This window comes from Maniola jurtina, chromosome 15 (genome assembly GCF_905333055.1).
Source record: "Maniola jurtina chromosome 15, ilManJurt1.1, whole genome shotgun sequence".
Lineage (NCBI taxonomy): Eukaryota > Metazoa > Arthropoda > Insecta > Lepidoptera > Nymphalidae > Maniola > Maniola jurtina.
The window spans coordinates 3,778,587-3,794,787 of NC_060043.1; the positions used below are offsets into that span (position 1 = coordinate 3,778,587).

Consider the following 16,201-nt stretch of genomic DNA (forward strand, 5'->3'; position numbering starts at 1 on the left):
AATCCTTGTAATAAAGACAAATTGGTTGGCAGCCAATGCCCACCAGCAGGACATAAAGAGAAGGTGAGCGTCATCTCTGTAGGGAGCTGCAATGCCTCACTCCTCTGTATTTATGCAACCCTTGTAATAAAGACTAATTGGTTGGCAGCCAATGCCCACCAGCAGGACATAAAGAGAAGGTGAGCGTCATCTCTGTAGGGAGCTGCAATGCCTCACTCTTTGGTATTTATGCAATCTTAGTAATAAAGACAAATTGGTTGGCAGCCAATGCCCACCAGCAGGACATAAAGAGAAGGTGAGCGTCATCTCTGTAGGGAGCTGTAATGCCTCACTCCTCTGTATTTATGCAATCCTTGTAATAAAGACAAATTGGTTGGCAGCCAATGCCCACCAGCAGGACATAAAGAGAAGGTGAGCGTCATCTCTGTAGGGAGCTGCAATGCCTCACTCCTCTGTATTTATGCAATCCTTGTAATAAAGACAAATTGGTTGGCAGCCAATACCCACCAGCAGGACATAAAGAGAAGGTGAGCGTCATCTCTGTAGGGAGCTGCAATGCCTCACTCTTTGGTATTTATGCAATCTTAGTAATAAAGACAAATTGGTTGGCAGCCAATGCCCACCAGCAGGACATAAAGAGAAGGTGAGCGTCATCTCTGTAGGGAGCTGCAATGCCTCACTCCTCTGTATTTATGCAATCCTTGTAATAAAGACAAATTGGTTGCCAGCCAATGCCCACCAGCAGGACATAAAGAGAAGGTGAGCGTCATCTCTGTAGGGAGCTGCAATGCCTCACTCCTCTGTATTTATGCAATCCTTGTAATAAAGACAAATTGGTTGGCAGCCAATACCCACCAGCAGGACATAAAGAGAAGGTGAGCGTCATCTCTGTAGGGAGCTGCAATGCCTCACTCTTTGGTATTTATGCAATCTTAGTAATAAAGACAAAATTGTTGGCAGCCAATGCCCACCAGCAGGACATAAAGAGAAGGTGAGCGTCATCTCTGTAGGGAGCTGCAATGCCTCACTCCTCTGTATTTATGCAATCCTTGTAATAAAGACAAATTGGTTGGCAGCCAATGCCCACCAGCAGGACATAAAGAGAAGGTGAGCGTCATCTCTGTAGGGAGCTGCAATGCCTCACTCCTCTGTATTTATGCAATCCTTGTAATAAAGACAAATTGGTTGGCAGCCAATGCCCACCAGCAGGACATAAAGAGAAGGTGAGCGTCATCTCTGTAGGGAGCTGCAATGCCTCACTCCTCTGTATTTATGCAATCCTTGTAATAAAGACAAATTGGTTGGCAGCCAATACCCACCAGCAGGACATAAAGAGAAGGTGAGCGTCATCTCTGTAGGGAGCTGCAATGCCTCACTCTTTGGTATTTATGCAATCTTAGTAATAAAGACAAATTTGTTGGCAGCCAATGCCCACCAGCAGGACATAAAGATAAGGTGAGCGTCATCTCTGTAGGGAGCTGCAATGCCTCACTCCTCTGTATTTATGCAATCCTTGTAATAAAGACAAATTGGTTGGCAGCCAATGCCCACCAGCAGGACATAAAGAGAAGGTGAGCGTCATCTCTGTAGGGAGCTGCAATGCCTCACTCCTCTGTATTTATGCAATCCTTGTAATAAAGACAAATTGGTTGGCAGCCAATACCCACCAGCAGGACATAAAGAGAAGGTGAGCGTCATCTCTGTAGGGAGCTGCAATGCCTCACTCTTTGGTATTTATGCAATCTTAGTAATAAAGACAAATTTGTTGGCAGCCAATGCCCACCAGCAGGACATAAAGAGAAGGTGAGCGTCATCTCTGTAGGGAGCTGCAATGCCTCACTCCTCTGTATTTATGCAATCCTTGTAATAAAGACAAATTGGTTCGCAGCCAATGCCCACCAGCAGGACATAAAGAGAAGGTGAGCGTCATCTCTGTAGGGAGCTGCAATGCCTCACTCTTTGGTATTTATGCAATCTTAGTAATAAAGACAAATTTGTTGGCAGCCAATGCCCACCAGCAGGACATAAAGAGAAGGTGAGCGTCATCTCTGTAGGGAGCTGCAATGCCTCACTCCTCGGTATTTATGCAATCCTAGTAATAAAGACAAATTGGTTGGCAGCCAATGCCCACCAGCAGGACATAAAGAGAAGGTGAGCGTCATCTCTGTAGGGAGCTGCAATGCCTCACTCCTCTGTATTTATGCAATCCTTGTAATAAAGACAAATTGGTTCGCAGCCAATGCCCACCAGCAGGACATAAAGAGAAGGTGAGCGTCATCTCTGTAGGGAGCTGCAATGCCTCACTCCTCGGTATTTATGCAATCCTTGTAATAAAGACAAATTGGTTGGCAGCCAAATTGGTTGGCAGCCAATGCCCACCAGCAGGACATAAAGAGAAGGTGAGCGTCATCTCTGTAGGGAGCTGCAATGCCTCACTCCTCGGTATTTATGCAATCCTTGTAATAAAGACAAATTGGTTGGCAGCCAATGCCCACCAGCAGGACATAAAGATAAGGTGAGCGTCATCTCTGTAGGGAGCTGCAATGCCTCACTCCTCTGTATTTATGCAATCCTTGTAATAAAGACAAATTGGTTGGCAGCCAATGCCCACCAGCAGGACATAAAGAGAAGGTGAGCGTCATCTCTGTAGGGAGCTGCAATGCCTCACTCCTCTGTATTTATGCAATCCTTGTAATAAAGACAAATTGGTTGGCAGCCAATGCCCACCAGCAGGACATAAAGAGAAGGTGAGCGTCATCTCTGTAGGGAGCTGCAATGCCTCACTCCTCTGTATTTATGCAACCCTTGTAATAAAGACTAATTGGTTGGCAGCCAATGCCCACCAGCAGGACATAAAGAGAAGGTGAGCGTCATCTCTGTAGGGAGCTGCAATGCCTCACTCTTTGGTATTTATGCAATCTTAGTAATAAAGACAAATTGGTTGGCAGCCAATGCCCACCAGCAGGACATAAAGAGAAGGTGAGCGTCATCTCTGTAGGGAGCTGTAATGCCTCACTCCTCTGTATTTATGCAATCCTTGTAATAAAGACAAATTGGTTGGCAGCCAATGCCCACCAGCAGGACATAAAGAGAAGGTGAGCGTCATCTCTGTAGGGAGCTGCAATGCCTCACTCCTCTGTATTTATGCAATCCTTGTAATAAAGACAAATTGGTTGGCAGCCAATACCCACCAGCAGGACATAAAGAGAAGGTGAGCGTCATCTCTGTAGGGAGCTGCAATGCCTCACTCTTTGGTATTTATGCAATCTTAGTAATAAAGACAAATTTGTTGGCAGCCAATGCCCACCAGCAGGACATAAAGAGAAGGTGAGCGTCATCTCTGTAGGGAGCTGCAATGCCTCACTCCTCTGTATTTATGCAATCCTTGTAATAAAGACAAATTGGTTGCCAGCCAATGCCCACCAGCAGGACATAAAGAGAAGGTGAGCGTCATCTCTGTAGGGAGCTGCAATGCCTCACTCCTCTGTATTTATGCAATCCTTGTAATAAAGACAAATTGGTTGGCAGCCAATGCCCACCAGCAGGACATAAAGAGAAGGTGAGCGTCATCTCTGTAGGGAGCTGCAATGCCTCACTCTTTGGTATTTATGCAATCTTAGTAATAAAGACAAATTTGTTGGCAGCCAATGCCCACCAGCAGGACATAAAGAAAAGGTGAGCGTCATCTCTGTAGGGAGCTGCAATGCCTCACTCCTCTGTATTTATGCAATCCTTGTAATAAAGACAAATTGGTTGGCAGCCAATGCCCACCAGCAGGACATAAAGAGAAGGTGAGCGTCATCTCTGTAGGGAGCTGCAATGCCTCACTCCTCTGTATTTATGCAATCCTTGTAATAAAGACAAATTGGTTGGCAGCCAATGCCCACCAGCAGGACATAAAGAGAAGGTGAGCGTCATCTCTGTAGGGAGCTGCAATGCCTCACTCCTCTGTATTTATGCAATCCTTGTAATAAAGACAAATTGGTTGGCAGCTAATACCCACCAGCAGGACATAAAGAGAAGGTGAGCGTCATCTCTGTAGGGAGCTGCAATGCCTCACTCTTTGGTATTTATGCAATCTTAGTAATAAAGACAAATTTGTTGGCAGCCAATGCCCACCAGCAGGACATAAAGAGAAGGTGAGCGTCATCTCTGTAGGGAGCTGCAATGCCTCACTCCTCTGTATTTATGCAATCCTTGTAATAAAGACAAATTGGTTGGCAGCCAATGCCCACCAGCAGGACATAAAGAGAAGGTGAGCGTCATCTCTGTAGGGAGCTGCAATGCCTCACTCCTCTGTATTTATGCAATCCTTGTAATAAAGACAAATTGGTTGGCAGCCAATGCCCACCAGCAGGACATAAAGAGAAGGTGAGCGTCATCTCTGTAGGGAGCTGCAATGCCTCACTCCTCGGTATTTATGCAATCCTTGTAATAAAGACAAATTGGTTGGCAGCCAATGCCCACCAGCAGGACATAAAGAGAAGGTGAGCGTCATCTCTGTAGGGAGCTGCAATGCCTCACTCCTCTGTATTTATGCAATCCTTGTAATAAAGACAAATTGGTTGGCAGCCAATACCCACCAGCAGGACATAAAGAGAAGGTGAGCGTCATCTCTGTAGGGAGCTGCAATGCCTCACTCTTTGGTATTTATGCAATCTTAGTAATAAAGACAAATTTGTTGGCAGCCAATGCCCACCAGCAGGACATAAAGATAAGGTGAGCGTCATCTCTGTAAGGAGCTGCAATGCCTCACTCCTCTGTATTTATGCAATCCTTGTAATAAAGACAAATTGGTTGGCAGCCAATGCCCACCAGCAGGACATAAAGAGAAGGTGAGCGTCATCTCTGTAGGGAGCTGCAATGCCTCACTCCTCTGTATTTATGCAATCCTTGTAATAAAGACAAATTGGTTGGCAGCCAATACCCACCAGCAGGACATAAAGAGAAGGTGAGCGTCATCTCTGTAGGGAGCTGCAATGCCTCACTCTTTGGTATTTATGCAATCTTAGTAATAAAGACAAATTTGTTGGCAGCCAATGCCCACCAGCAGGACATAAAGAGAAGGTGAGCGTCATCTCTGTAGGGAGCTGCAATGCCTCACTCCTCTGTATTTATGCAATCCTTGTAATAAAGACAAATTGGTTCGCAGCCAATGCCCACCAGCAGGACATAAAGAGAAGGTGAGCGTCATCTCTGTAGGGAGCTGCAATGCCTCACTCTTTGGTATTTATGCAATCTTAGTAATAAAGACAAATTTGTTGGCAGCCAATGCCCACCAGCAGGACATAAAGAGAAGGTGAGCGTCATCTCTGTAGGGAGCTGCAATGCCTCACTCCTCTGTATTTATGCAATCCTTGTAATAAAGACAAATTGGTTGGCAGCCAATGCCCACCAGCAGGACATAAAGAGAAGGTGAGCGTCATCTCTGTAGGGAGCTGCAATGCCTCACTCCTCTGTATTTATGCAATCCTTGTAATAAAGACAAATTGGTTGGCAGCCAATGCCCACCAGCAGGACATAAAGAGAAGGTGAGCGTCATCTCTGTAGGGAGCTGCAATGCCTCACTCCTCGGTATTTATGCAATCCTTGTAATAAAGACAAATTGGTTGGCAGCCAAATTGGTTGGCAGCCAATGCCCACCAGCAGGACATAAAGAGAAGGTGAGCGTCATCTCTGTAGGGAGCTGCAATGCCTCACTCCTCGGTATTTATGCAATCCTTGTAATAAAGACAAATTGGTTGGCAGCCAATGCCCACCAGCAGGACATAAAGATAAGGTGAGCGTCATCTCTGTAGGGAGCTGCAATGCCTCACTCCTCTGTATTTATGCAATCCTTGTAATAAAGACAAATTGGTTGGCAGCCAATGCCCACCAGCAGGACATAAAGAGAAGGTGAGCGTCATCTCTGTAGGGAGCTGCAATGCCTCACTCCTCTGTATTTATGCAATCCTTGTAATAAAGACAAATTGGTTGGCAGCCAATGCCCACCAGCAGGACATAAAGAGAAGGTGAGCGTCATCTCTGTAGGGAGCTGCAATGCCTCACTCCTCTGTATTTATGCAACCCTTGTAATAAAGACTAATTGGTTGGCAGCCAATGCCCACCAGCAGGACATAAAGAGAAGGTGAGCGTCATCTCTGTAGGGAGCTGCAATGCCTCACTCTTTGGTATTTATGCAATCTTAGTAATAAAGACAAATTGGTTGGCAGCCAATGCCCACCAGCAGGACATAAAGAGAAGGTGAGCGTCATCTCTGTAGGGAGCTGTAATGCCTCACTCCTCTGTATTTATGCAATCCTTGTAATAAAGACAAATTGGTTGGCAGCCAATGCCCACCAGCAGGACATAAAGAGAAGGTGAGCGTCATCTCTGTAGGGAGCTGCAATGCCTCACTCCTCTGTATTTATGCAATCCTTGTAATAAAGACAAATTGGTTGGCAGCCAATACCCACCAGCAGGACATAAAGAGAAGGTGAGCGTCATCTCTGTAGGGAGCTGCAATGCCTCACTCTTTGGTATTTATGCAATCTTAGTAATAAAGACAAATTTGTTGGCAGCCAATGCCCACCAGCAGGACATAAAGAGAAGGTGAGCGTCATCTCTGTAGGGAGCTGCAATGCCTCACTCCTCTGTATTTATGCAATCCTTGTAATAAAGACAAATTGGTTGCCAGCCAATGCCCACCAGCAGGACATAAAGAGAAGGTGAGCGTCATCTCTGTAGGGAGCTGCAATGCCTCACTCCTCTGTATTTATGCAATCCTTGTAATAAAGACAAATTGGTTGGCAGCCAATACCCACCAGCAGGACATAAAGAGAAGGTGAGCGTCATCTCTGTAGGGAGCTGCAATGCCTCACTCTTTGGTATTTATGCAATCTTAGTAATAAAGACAAATTTGTTGGCAGCCAATGCCCACCAGCAGGACATAAAGAAAAGGTGAGCGTCATCTCTGTAGGGAGCTGCAATGCCTCACTCCTCTGTATTTATGCAATCCTTGTAATAAAGACAAATTGGTTGGCAGCCAATGCCCACCAGCAGGACATAAAGAGAAGGTGAGCGTCATCTCTGTAGGGAGCTGCAATGCCTCACTCTTCTGTATTTATGCAATCCTTGTAATAAAGACAAATTGGTTGGCAGCCAATGCCCACCAGCAGGACATAAAGAGAAGGTGAGCGTCATCTCTGTAGGGAGCTGCAATGCCTCACTCCTCTGTATTTATGCAATCCTTGTAATAAAGACAAATTGGTTGGCAGCTAATACCCACCAGCAGGACATAAAGAGAAGGTGAGCGTCATCTCTGTAGGGAGCTGCAATGCCTCACTCTTTGGTATTTATGCAATCTTAGTAATAAAGACAAATTTGTTGGCAGCCAATGCCCACCAGCAGGACATAAAGAGAAGGTGAGCGTCATCTCTGTAGGGAGCTGCAATGCCTCACTCCTCTGTATTTATGCAATCCTTGTAATAAAGACAAATTGGTTGGCAGCCAATGCCCACCAGCAGGACATAAAGAGAAGGTGAGCGTCATCTCTGTAGGGAGCTGCAATGCCTCACTCCTCTGTATTTATGCAATCCTTGTAATAAAGACAAATTGGTTGGCAGCTAATACCCACCAGCAGGACATAAAGAGAAGGTGAGCGTCATCTCTGTAGGGAGCTGCAATGCCTCACTCTTTGGTATTTATGCAATCTTAGTAATAAAGACAAATTTGTTGGCAGCCAATGCCCACCAGCAGGACATAAAGAGAAGGTGAGCGTCATCTCTGTAGGGAGCTGCAATGCCTCACTCTTTGGTATTTATGCAATCTTAGTAATAAAGACAAATTTGTTGGCAGCCAATGCCCACCAGCAGGACATAAAGAGAAGGTGAGCGTCATCTCTGTAGGGAGCTGCAATGCCTCACTCCTCTGTATTTATGCAATCCTTGTAATAAAGACAAATTGGTTCGCAGCCAATGCCCACCAGCAGGACATAAAGAGAAGGTGAGCGTCATCTTTGTAGGGAGCTGCAATGCCTCACTCTTTGGTATTTATGCAATCTTAGTAATAAAGACAAATTTGTTGGCAGCCAATGCCCACCAGCAGGACATAAAGAGAAGGTGAGCGTCATCTCTGTAGGGAGCTGCAATGCCTCACTCCTCTGTATTTATGCAATCCTTGTAATAAAGACTAATTGGTTGGCAGCCAATGCCCACCAGCAGGACATAAAGAGAAGGTGAGCGTCATCTCTGTAGGGAGCTGCAATGCCTCACTCCTCTGTATTTATGCAATCCTTGTAATAAAGACAAATTGGTTGGCAGCCAATACCCACCAGCAGGACATAAAGAGAAGGTGAGCGTCATCTCTGTAGGGAGCTGCAATGCCTCACTCTTTGGTATTTATGCAATCTTAGTAATAAAGACAAATTGGTTGGCAGCCAATGCCCACCAGCAGGACATAAAGAGAAGGTGAGCGTCATCTCTGTAGGGAGCTGCAATGCCTCACTCCTCTGTATTTATGCAATCCTTGTAATAAAGACTAATTGGTTGGCAGCCAATGCCCACCAGCAGGACATAAAGAGAAGGTGAGCGTCATCTCTGTAGGGAGCTGCAATGCCTCACTCTTTGGTATTTATGCAATCTTAGTAATAAAGACAAATTGGTTGGCAGCCAATGCCCACCAGCAGGACATAAAGAGAAGGTGAGCGTCATCTCTGTAGGGAGCTGCAATGCCTCACTCCTCTGTATTTATGCAATCCTTGTAATAAAGACTAATTGGTTGGCAGCCAATGCCCACCAGCAGGACATAAAGAGAAGGTGAGCGTCATCTCTGTAGGGAGCTGCAATGCCTCACTCCTCTGTATTTATGCAATCCTTGTAATAAAGACAAATTGGTTGGCAGCCAATGCCCACCAGCAGGACATAAAGAGAAGGTGAGCGTCATCTCTGTAGGGAGCTGCAATGCCTCACTCCTCTGTATTTATGCAATCCTTGTAATAAAGACAAATTGGTTGGCAGCCAATGCCCACCAGCAGGACATAAAGAGAAGGTGAGCGTCATCTCTGTAGGGAGCTGCAATGCCTCACTCTTTGGTATTTATGCAATCTTAGTAATAAAGACAAATTGGTTGGCAGCCAATACCCACCAGCAGGACATAAAGAGAAGGTGAGCGTCATCTCTGTAGGGAGCTGCAATGCCTCACTCTTTGGTATTTATGCAATCTTAGTAATAAAGACAAATTTGTTGGCAGCCAATGCCCACCAGCAGGACATAAAGAGAAGGTGAGCGTCATCTCTGTAGGGAGCTGCAATGCCTCACTCCTCTGTATTTATGCAATCCTTGTAATAAAGACAAATTGGTTGGCAGCCAATACCCACCAGCAGGACATAAAGAGAAGGTGAGCGTCATCTCTGTAGGGAGCTGCAATGCCTCACTCCTCTGTATTTATGCAATCCTTGTAATAAAGACAAATTGGTTGGCAGCCAATGCCCACCAGCAGGACATAAAGAGAAGGTGAGCGTCATCTCTGTAGGGAGCTGCAATGCCTCACTCCTCTGTATTTATGCAATCCTTGTAATAAAGACAAATTGGTTGGCAGCCAATACCCACCAGCAGGACATAAAGAGAAGGTGAGCGTCATCTCTGTAGGGAGCTGCAATGCCTCACTCTTTGGTATTTATGCAATCTTAGTAATAAAGACAAATTTGTTGGCAGCCAATGCCCACCAGCAAGGGGGGGTAAGGGGGTGCACTAACATCTTAGCACCCCAACTGTCAACCTCACCTGCACGTGGTGCCCCCTGCGAATTAGCAAACGAGGCAATGACGACCGAAGAATGGCGGGATAACCATTCCAAATTGCTGGGCTCTAAATAGCACAGACCAGTGACGGGCAGCAGCGTCACTGGTGCGAAGTAGCCTACAGCCCTGCGCTGACCAACCCGCCTGCCCAGCGTGGTCAGTATGGGCATCACTTTCAATGAGCAGCGCCAACAGACAAAGGCCCCCAGTTCCCGGCAGCCCTGCTATTCCCGACTACGGTAGCGGTCGCGGTCACGGTAGGGCAGGGGGTGCTAAGAATCACCGGGCTACGGATGGCTACCATACAAAACGACTCTATTTGGCAACGTACAACACCAGGACCCTGAGATCGGATGAAAGCCTAGCCGAACTTGAGGTAGAGTTGGACAAAATCAAGTGGCATGTTCTAGGATTGTCAGAAGTCCGTAGAGAGGGCGAGGATACTCTGACACTAGAATCGGGTCACGTACTCTACTATCGAGAAGGTGAGCAGACATCCCAAGGCGGAGTGGGGTTTCTGATCAACAAAGTCCTCGCAAACAACATCGTGGAGATCAGTAGTGTGTCGACGAGGGTAGCATATGTTATACTCAAATTAAACCACAGGTATTCCCTCAAAATAGTGCAGGTCTATGCGCCCACGTCGACATACTCTGATGAAGAAGTAGAGGCCGTATACGAAGACATCGTTGAGGCTATGGATAAGACTACCAGATCCTACTTCACGGTTGTTATGGGGGACTTCAACGCAAAGGTGGGAGTACAAGAATGCAACGAATCGAGGATCGGACCTTATGGAGTTGGTGACAGGAACCACAGGGGGCAAATGCTGGTCAACTTTCTAGAAAGGAAGGGTATGTTCTTAATGAACTCATTTTTCAAGAAAAGTGCCCATAGGAAGTGGACTTGGCAGAGTCCCGATAACATGACCAAAAACGAGATTGACTTCATCATGACGGATCGTAGGGATATATTCAGGGATGTCTCCGTGATCAATAGATTTAATACTGGAAGTGATCACCGACTCGTAAGAGGCTCTCTGAATATAGACCTTCAGCTCCAGAGACGACGTTTGATGGGGTCAACTCTTCGCCCGAGACCACGCCAACCCATAGTTGCAACAGAAAAGTTCCAATTAGAACTTAGGAACCGATTCGAATTGCTGGAAACCACCGACGAGGTTGATCAGAAATATGGCGATCTTGTGGACGTCGTTCGGGAAGTGGGTAGTAAATTTTGCCAAAAAGAAGGCAAAATCTTTTCATCCAAGATCTCTAGCGAGACCCTGGATTTGATGCAGCAAAGACGGGAAATGTCCTCAACTTCGTCAGAGAGGCAGTCTCTAAACAAGCTCATTAAAAAGCGAATACGCTTCGATATGCGTGCTGCCAACACTCGCAATATAAAAGATGCGATTGAACGCAATAAGGGGGCTAAAGTATTCGCTAAGAGTCTTGGGAGGAGCCATTTGACGAAGTTGAGAACATCGGATGGCCGAACTGTTGCTTCGAAACCAGAGGTGTTAGCGGAGATCGAGCAGTTTTACGGGCAGCTCTACTCTGCCCATGCTTCGAAACCTGCACCCACCCAAACCACGAACGACCAACGTGCGAGACTTGTGCGCCACTATACCGATGACCTCCCGGATATCGACGTAGGTGAGATTAGTATAGCCCTCGGACAGCTGAAAAATAATAAAGCCCCAGGTGATGACGGTATTACAGCGGAGCTCCTGCGCGCAGGAGGAAAGCCAATTCTTAACAAGCTTAAAGACCTCTTTAATACCGTCATCAAAACTGGCACAACACCGGAAAAATGGAGTAGAAGTGTCACCGTACTCTTTTTCAAAAAAGGAGATAAGAGTCTACTTAAGAACTACAGACCAATCTCACTTCTAAGCCATATTTACAAGCTGTTCTCGCGGGTTATTACGAATCGTCTCGCCCGAAGACTTGACGAATTTCAGCCTCCGGAGCAGGCTGGGTTTCGGAAAGGCTACAGTACCGTAGACCACATCCACACGCTACGGCAGATTATGCAGAAGACTCAGGAGTATAATCTGCCTCTCTGTCTAGCGTTTGTGGACTACGAGAAAGCCTTCGATTCCATCGAGACCTGGGCTGTTCTGGATTCATTACAGCGATGCCAAGTCGACTGGCATTATATCCAAGTGTTGAGATGTTTGTATGACTCCGCCACCATGGCCGTCCAAGTTCAAGACCAACAAACGAATCCGATCCCTATACGGAGAGGTGTGAGGCAAGGAGATGTAATATCTCCCAAACTTTTCACCTGTGCCCTAGAAGACGTGTTTAAGGTATTGGACTGGAATGGTCGAGGCATAAACGTGAATGGCGAAAATATCTCTCACTTGCGATTTGCGGATGACATAGTCATACTGGCTGAATCGCTGCAACACCTTGAGGAAATGCTGATCGAGCTTAGCTGTTCTTCCAGACGAGTAGGTCTTGAGATGAATATAGACAAAACGAAAGTCATGTTTAACGAACACGTTACCTCAAGACCCGTCACCGTCGGCAATGTCAGCATCGAAGTTGTTCAGGAATATAACTACCTCGGCCAGATTATAAAATTCGGTAGAAACAACTTCGACAAGGAGGCTGACAGAAGAATCCAGCTGGGCTGGGCAGCATTTTCAAAGCTACGTCAGGTCTTCGAATCGTCGATACCGCAAAGCCTTAAGACTAAGGTCTTCAATGAGTGTGTCCTACCTGTGATGACGTATGGAGCAGAAACGTGGACACTGACAGTTGGCCTCATCCACAAACTAAAAGTCGCTCAGCGCGCTATGGAGCGAGCTATGTTGGGTATTACTCTCAGGGATAAAATCCGGAACGAGGAAATTCGCAGGAGAACAAAAGCGACCGACATAGCTCAGAGGATTAGCAAGCTGAAGTGGCAATGGGCAGGCCATGTCTGTCGCAGAACCGACGGCCGTTGGGGCAGACGTGTTCTGGAGTGGAGACCGCGTACCGGTAAGCGCAGTGTGGGACGACCTCCAGCCCGCTGGACCGATGACCTGAAGAAGGTGGCGGGGAGCGGGTGGATGAGGAAGGCGGAGGACCGTGTTTGGTGGCGCGCTCTTGGAAAGGCCTATGTCCAGCAGTGGACGCTTACAGGCTGATGGATGGATGGATGGATGGCCCACCAGCAGGACATAAAGAGAAGGTGAGCGTCATCTCTGTAGGGAGCTGCAATGCCTCACTCCTCTGTATTTATGCAATCCTTGTAATAAAGACAAATTGGTTCGCAGCCAATGCCCACCAGCAGGACATAAAGAGAAGGTGAGCGTCATCTCTGTAGGGAGCTGCAATGCCTCACTCTTTGGTATTTATGCAATCTTAGTAATAAAGACAAATTTGTTGGCAGCCAATGCCCACCAGCAGGACATAAAGAGAAGGTGAGCGTCATCTCTGTAGGGAGCTGCAATGCCTCACTCCTCTGTATTTATGCAATCCTTGTAATAAAGACTAATTGGTTGGCAGCCAATGCCCACCAGCAGGACATAAAGAGAAAGTGAGCGTCATCTCTGTAGGGAGCTGCAATGCCTCACTCCTTTGTATTTATGCAATCCTTGTAATAAAGACAAATTGGTTGGCAGCCAATACCCACCAGCAGGACATAAAGAGAAGGTGAGCGTCATCTCTGTAGGGAGCTGCAATGCCTCACTCTTTGGTATTTATGCAATCTTAGTAATAAAGACAAATTTGTTGGCAGCCAATGCCCACCAGCAGGACATAAAGAGAAGGTGAGCGTCATCTCTGTAGGGAGCTGCAATGCCTCACTCCTCTGTATTTATGCAATCCTTGTAATAAAGACAAATTGGTTGGCAGCCAATGCCCACCAGCAGGACATAAAGAGAAGGTGAGCGTCATCTCTGTAGGGAGCTGCAATGCCTCACTCCTCTGTATTTATGCAATCCTTGTAATAAAGACTAATTGGTTGGCAGCCAATGCCCACCAGCAGGACATAAAGAGAAGGTGAGCGTCATCTCTGTAGGGAGCTGCAATGCCTCACTCTTTGGTATTTATGCAATCTTAGTAATAAAGACAAATTGGTTGGCAGCCAATGCCCACCAGCAGGACATAAAGAGAAGGTGAGCGTCATCTCTGTAGGGAGCTGCAATGCCTCACTCCTCTGTATTTATGCAATCCTTGTAATAAAGACAAATTGGTTGGCAGCCAATGCCCACCAGCAGGACATAAAGAGAAGGTGAGCGTCATCTCTGTAGGGAGCTGCAATGCCTCACTCCTCTGTATTTATGCAATCCTTGTAATAAAGACAAATTGGTTGGCAGCCAATGCCCACCAGCAGGACATAAAGAGAAGGTGAGCGTCATCTCTGTAGGGAGCTGCAATGCCTCACTCCTCTGTATTTATGCAATCCTTGTAATAAAGACAAATTGGTTGGCAGCCAATGCCCACCAGCAGGACATAAAGAGAAGGTGAGCGTCATCTCTGTAGGGAGCTGCAATGCCTCACTCTTTGGTATTTATGCAATCTTAGTAATAAAGACAAATTGGTTGGCAGCTAATGCCCACCAGCAGGACATAAAGAGAAGGTGAGCGTCATCTCTGTAGGGAGCTGCAATGCCTCACTCCTCGGTATTTATGCAATCCTTGTAATAAAGACAAATTGGTTGGCAGCCAATGCCCACCAGCAGGACATAAAGAGAAGGTGAGCGTCATCTCTGTAGCAGTACCTCGCCAACGCGCGTATGAATTCACCCTTAACAATTCGCCGCGAATTCGTCTCTTCTGGACAAGGTCTAAGAATTTTTATTTCATTGCTTACTTCATTCACGATGTTACGCGTCGTGCTGCACATTGTTCTTACCTACCCACTAGATTAAGTATTATGTACCGACCTTACCATTTTGTTATTATGCTGGTTTCTAGTTTTATTTTTATTGAATAGCTATAATAAGTTATAAGCCCGGTAAAACCAACTGTGGCTTTTGTGGCGCTGATTGTAACAAAAACTCTCCGTATATTTTTAAGTTAATAAATATAATTTATAAATAAAAAAAAATCTTGTGTTTCAGTGGTCGTTACGACATCAAGGTGTTCCAGACATTCTTCCAACTCCACGGTAAAACGTTCGACTACAAGATTCCCATGTCGACCGTACTACGGTTGTTCCTCCTACCGCACAAAGATACCAGACAGATGTTCTTTGTAGTATCATTGGATCCACCGATCAAACAGGGTCAAACCAGATACCACTATCTAGTGTTATTATTTGGTATTGAAGAGGAAACTAGTTTGGAACTGCCATTTACAGAGTGAGTTATTTAAATTGGTATTTTTTTTTTTGTAATTATCAATTCATTTCAATGATTTTCTTTCAAAAATGGACCTTCTCTCCGAAATTTTTAATCTTCTTTATTATCATAGAGTTGCAGTATATGGTAAATCAAAAAGATTTCATAAACTTGGGTTTACATCCAAGTGGATGAAATCGCAGGGATCATTACTTAACCAGATTGTACCCATTTGATTATTATCACAACTTTTACAATTGGTGATAGGGGTAATAGGTAATTGTTAAACGATGGAAAAGCTAACGCTTCAGTGCCCTTGGGCACTGATCATACCTATAGCTATAGTTCGAGCAAAACAAGTAGTCCATTATGATCATGAGGCGTTTGACTAGGTTGTGACATAGATACCAAAACAGATCTCACTTTGGCATTTGTATTTATTTAATCCTTAATCTATGATCTGCATAAACCGCTAAGTTGTAACTTTAGATCGGACTACTTTTGCGGTTACTGTACATGATAGATATAATTTAATCTGTGTCAACTAAATATATTTTTTTTTTCAGGGAAGAGTTAAAGGAAAAATACGAGGGCAAAATAACAAAGGAATTATCTGGACCGACCTATGAAGTATTAGCGAAAATTATGAAAGTAATCATTAACAGGAGAGTCACCGGACCTGGAGACTTTTTGGGGTAATTATAAAATTTTTCGATATTTAAAACTGACGCAGCTTTGCCGAGGTTCATGCAGCGCGTCAGGCATGTTCAACGAAACGAGAGTCGGTGATTTCTTCGCGATTATTCGCAATCGTGTAGCCTCTTTCTGGGATAAAATATATCAATCCAGTAACGCCAAACTTGAGGTTATCGATGATCGTATGACTGGTTAGATATTTGACCACTTTGACTATTTATTTTATTTTGTGGCGACCGACTACTGTATGTTGGTTGGACCGTGTTTGGTCGTCGCGCAACTGTTTGTTGTTAGACGACGGTGATTCGCGGTCCAACCAACATACAGTAGTCGGTCGCCACAATTTTAAACATTATTTTATTGTAGTATGAATACTTGCTGTATTTTTATCTGAAAATAAAAATTGTTATTATTTAAATGCAGCATGCAACTGGGTCTAAATGT

General features: G+C 45.4%; 1 protein-coding gene across 1 annotated transcript in view; it reads left to right on the plus strand.

Moving 5' to 3' along the window:
- The window catches only part of LOC123872559 (FACT complex subunit Ssrp1), a 51,283-nt gene that overhangs the window by 27,278 nt on the left and 7,804 nt on the right, over positions 1–16,201 (plus strand). Inside the window, exons 5-6 of the mRNA XM_045916888.1 lie at positions 14,843–15,082; positions 15,628–15,756. Of these exons, the coding sequence (XP_045772844.1) occupies positions 14,843–15,082; positions 15,628–15,756 (369 nt within the window). The remainder of the gene's footprint in view (positions 1–14,842; positions 15,083–15,627; positions 15,757–16,201) is intronic.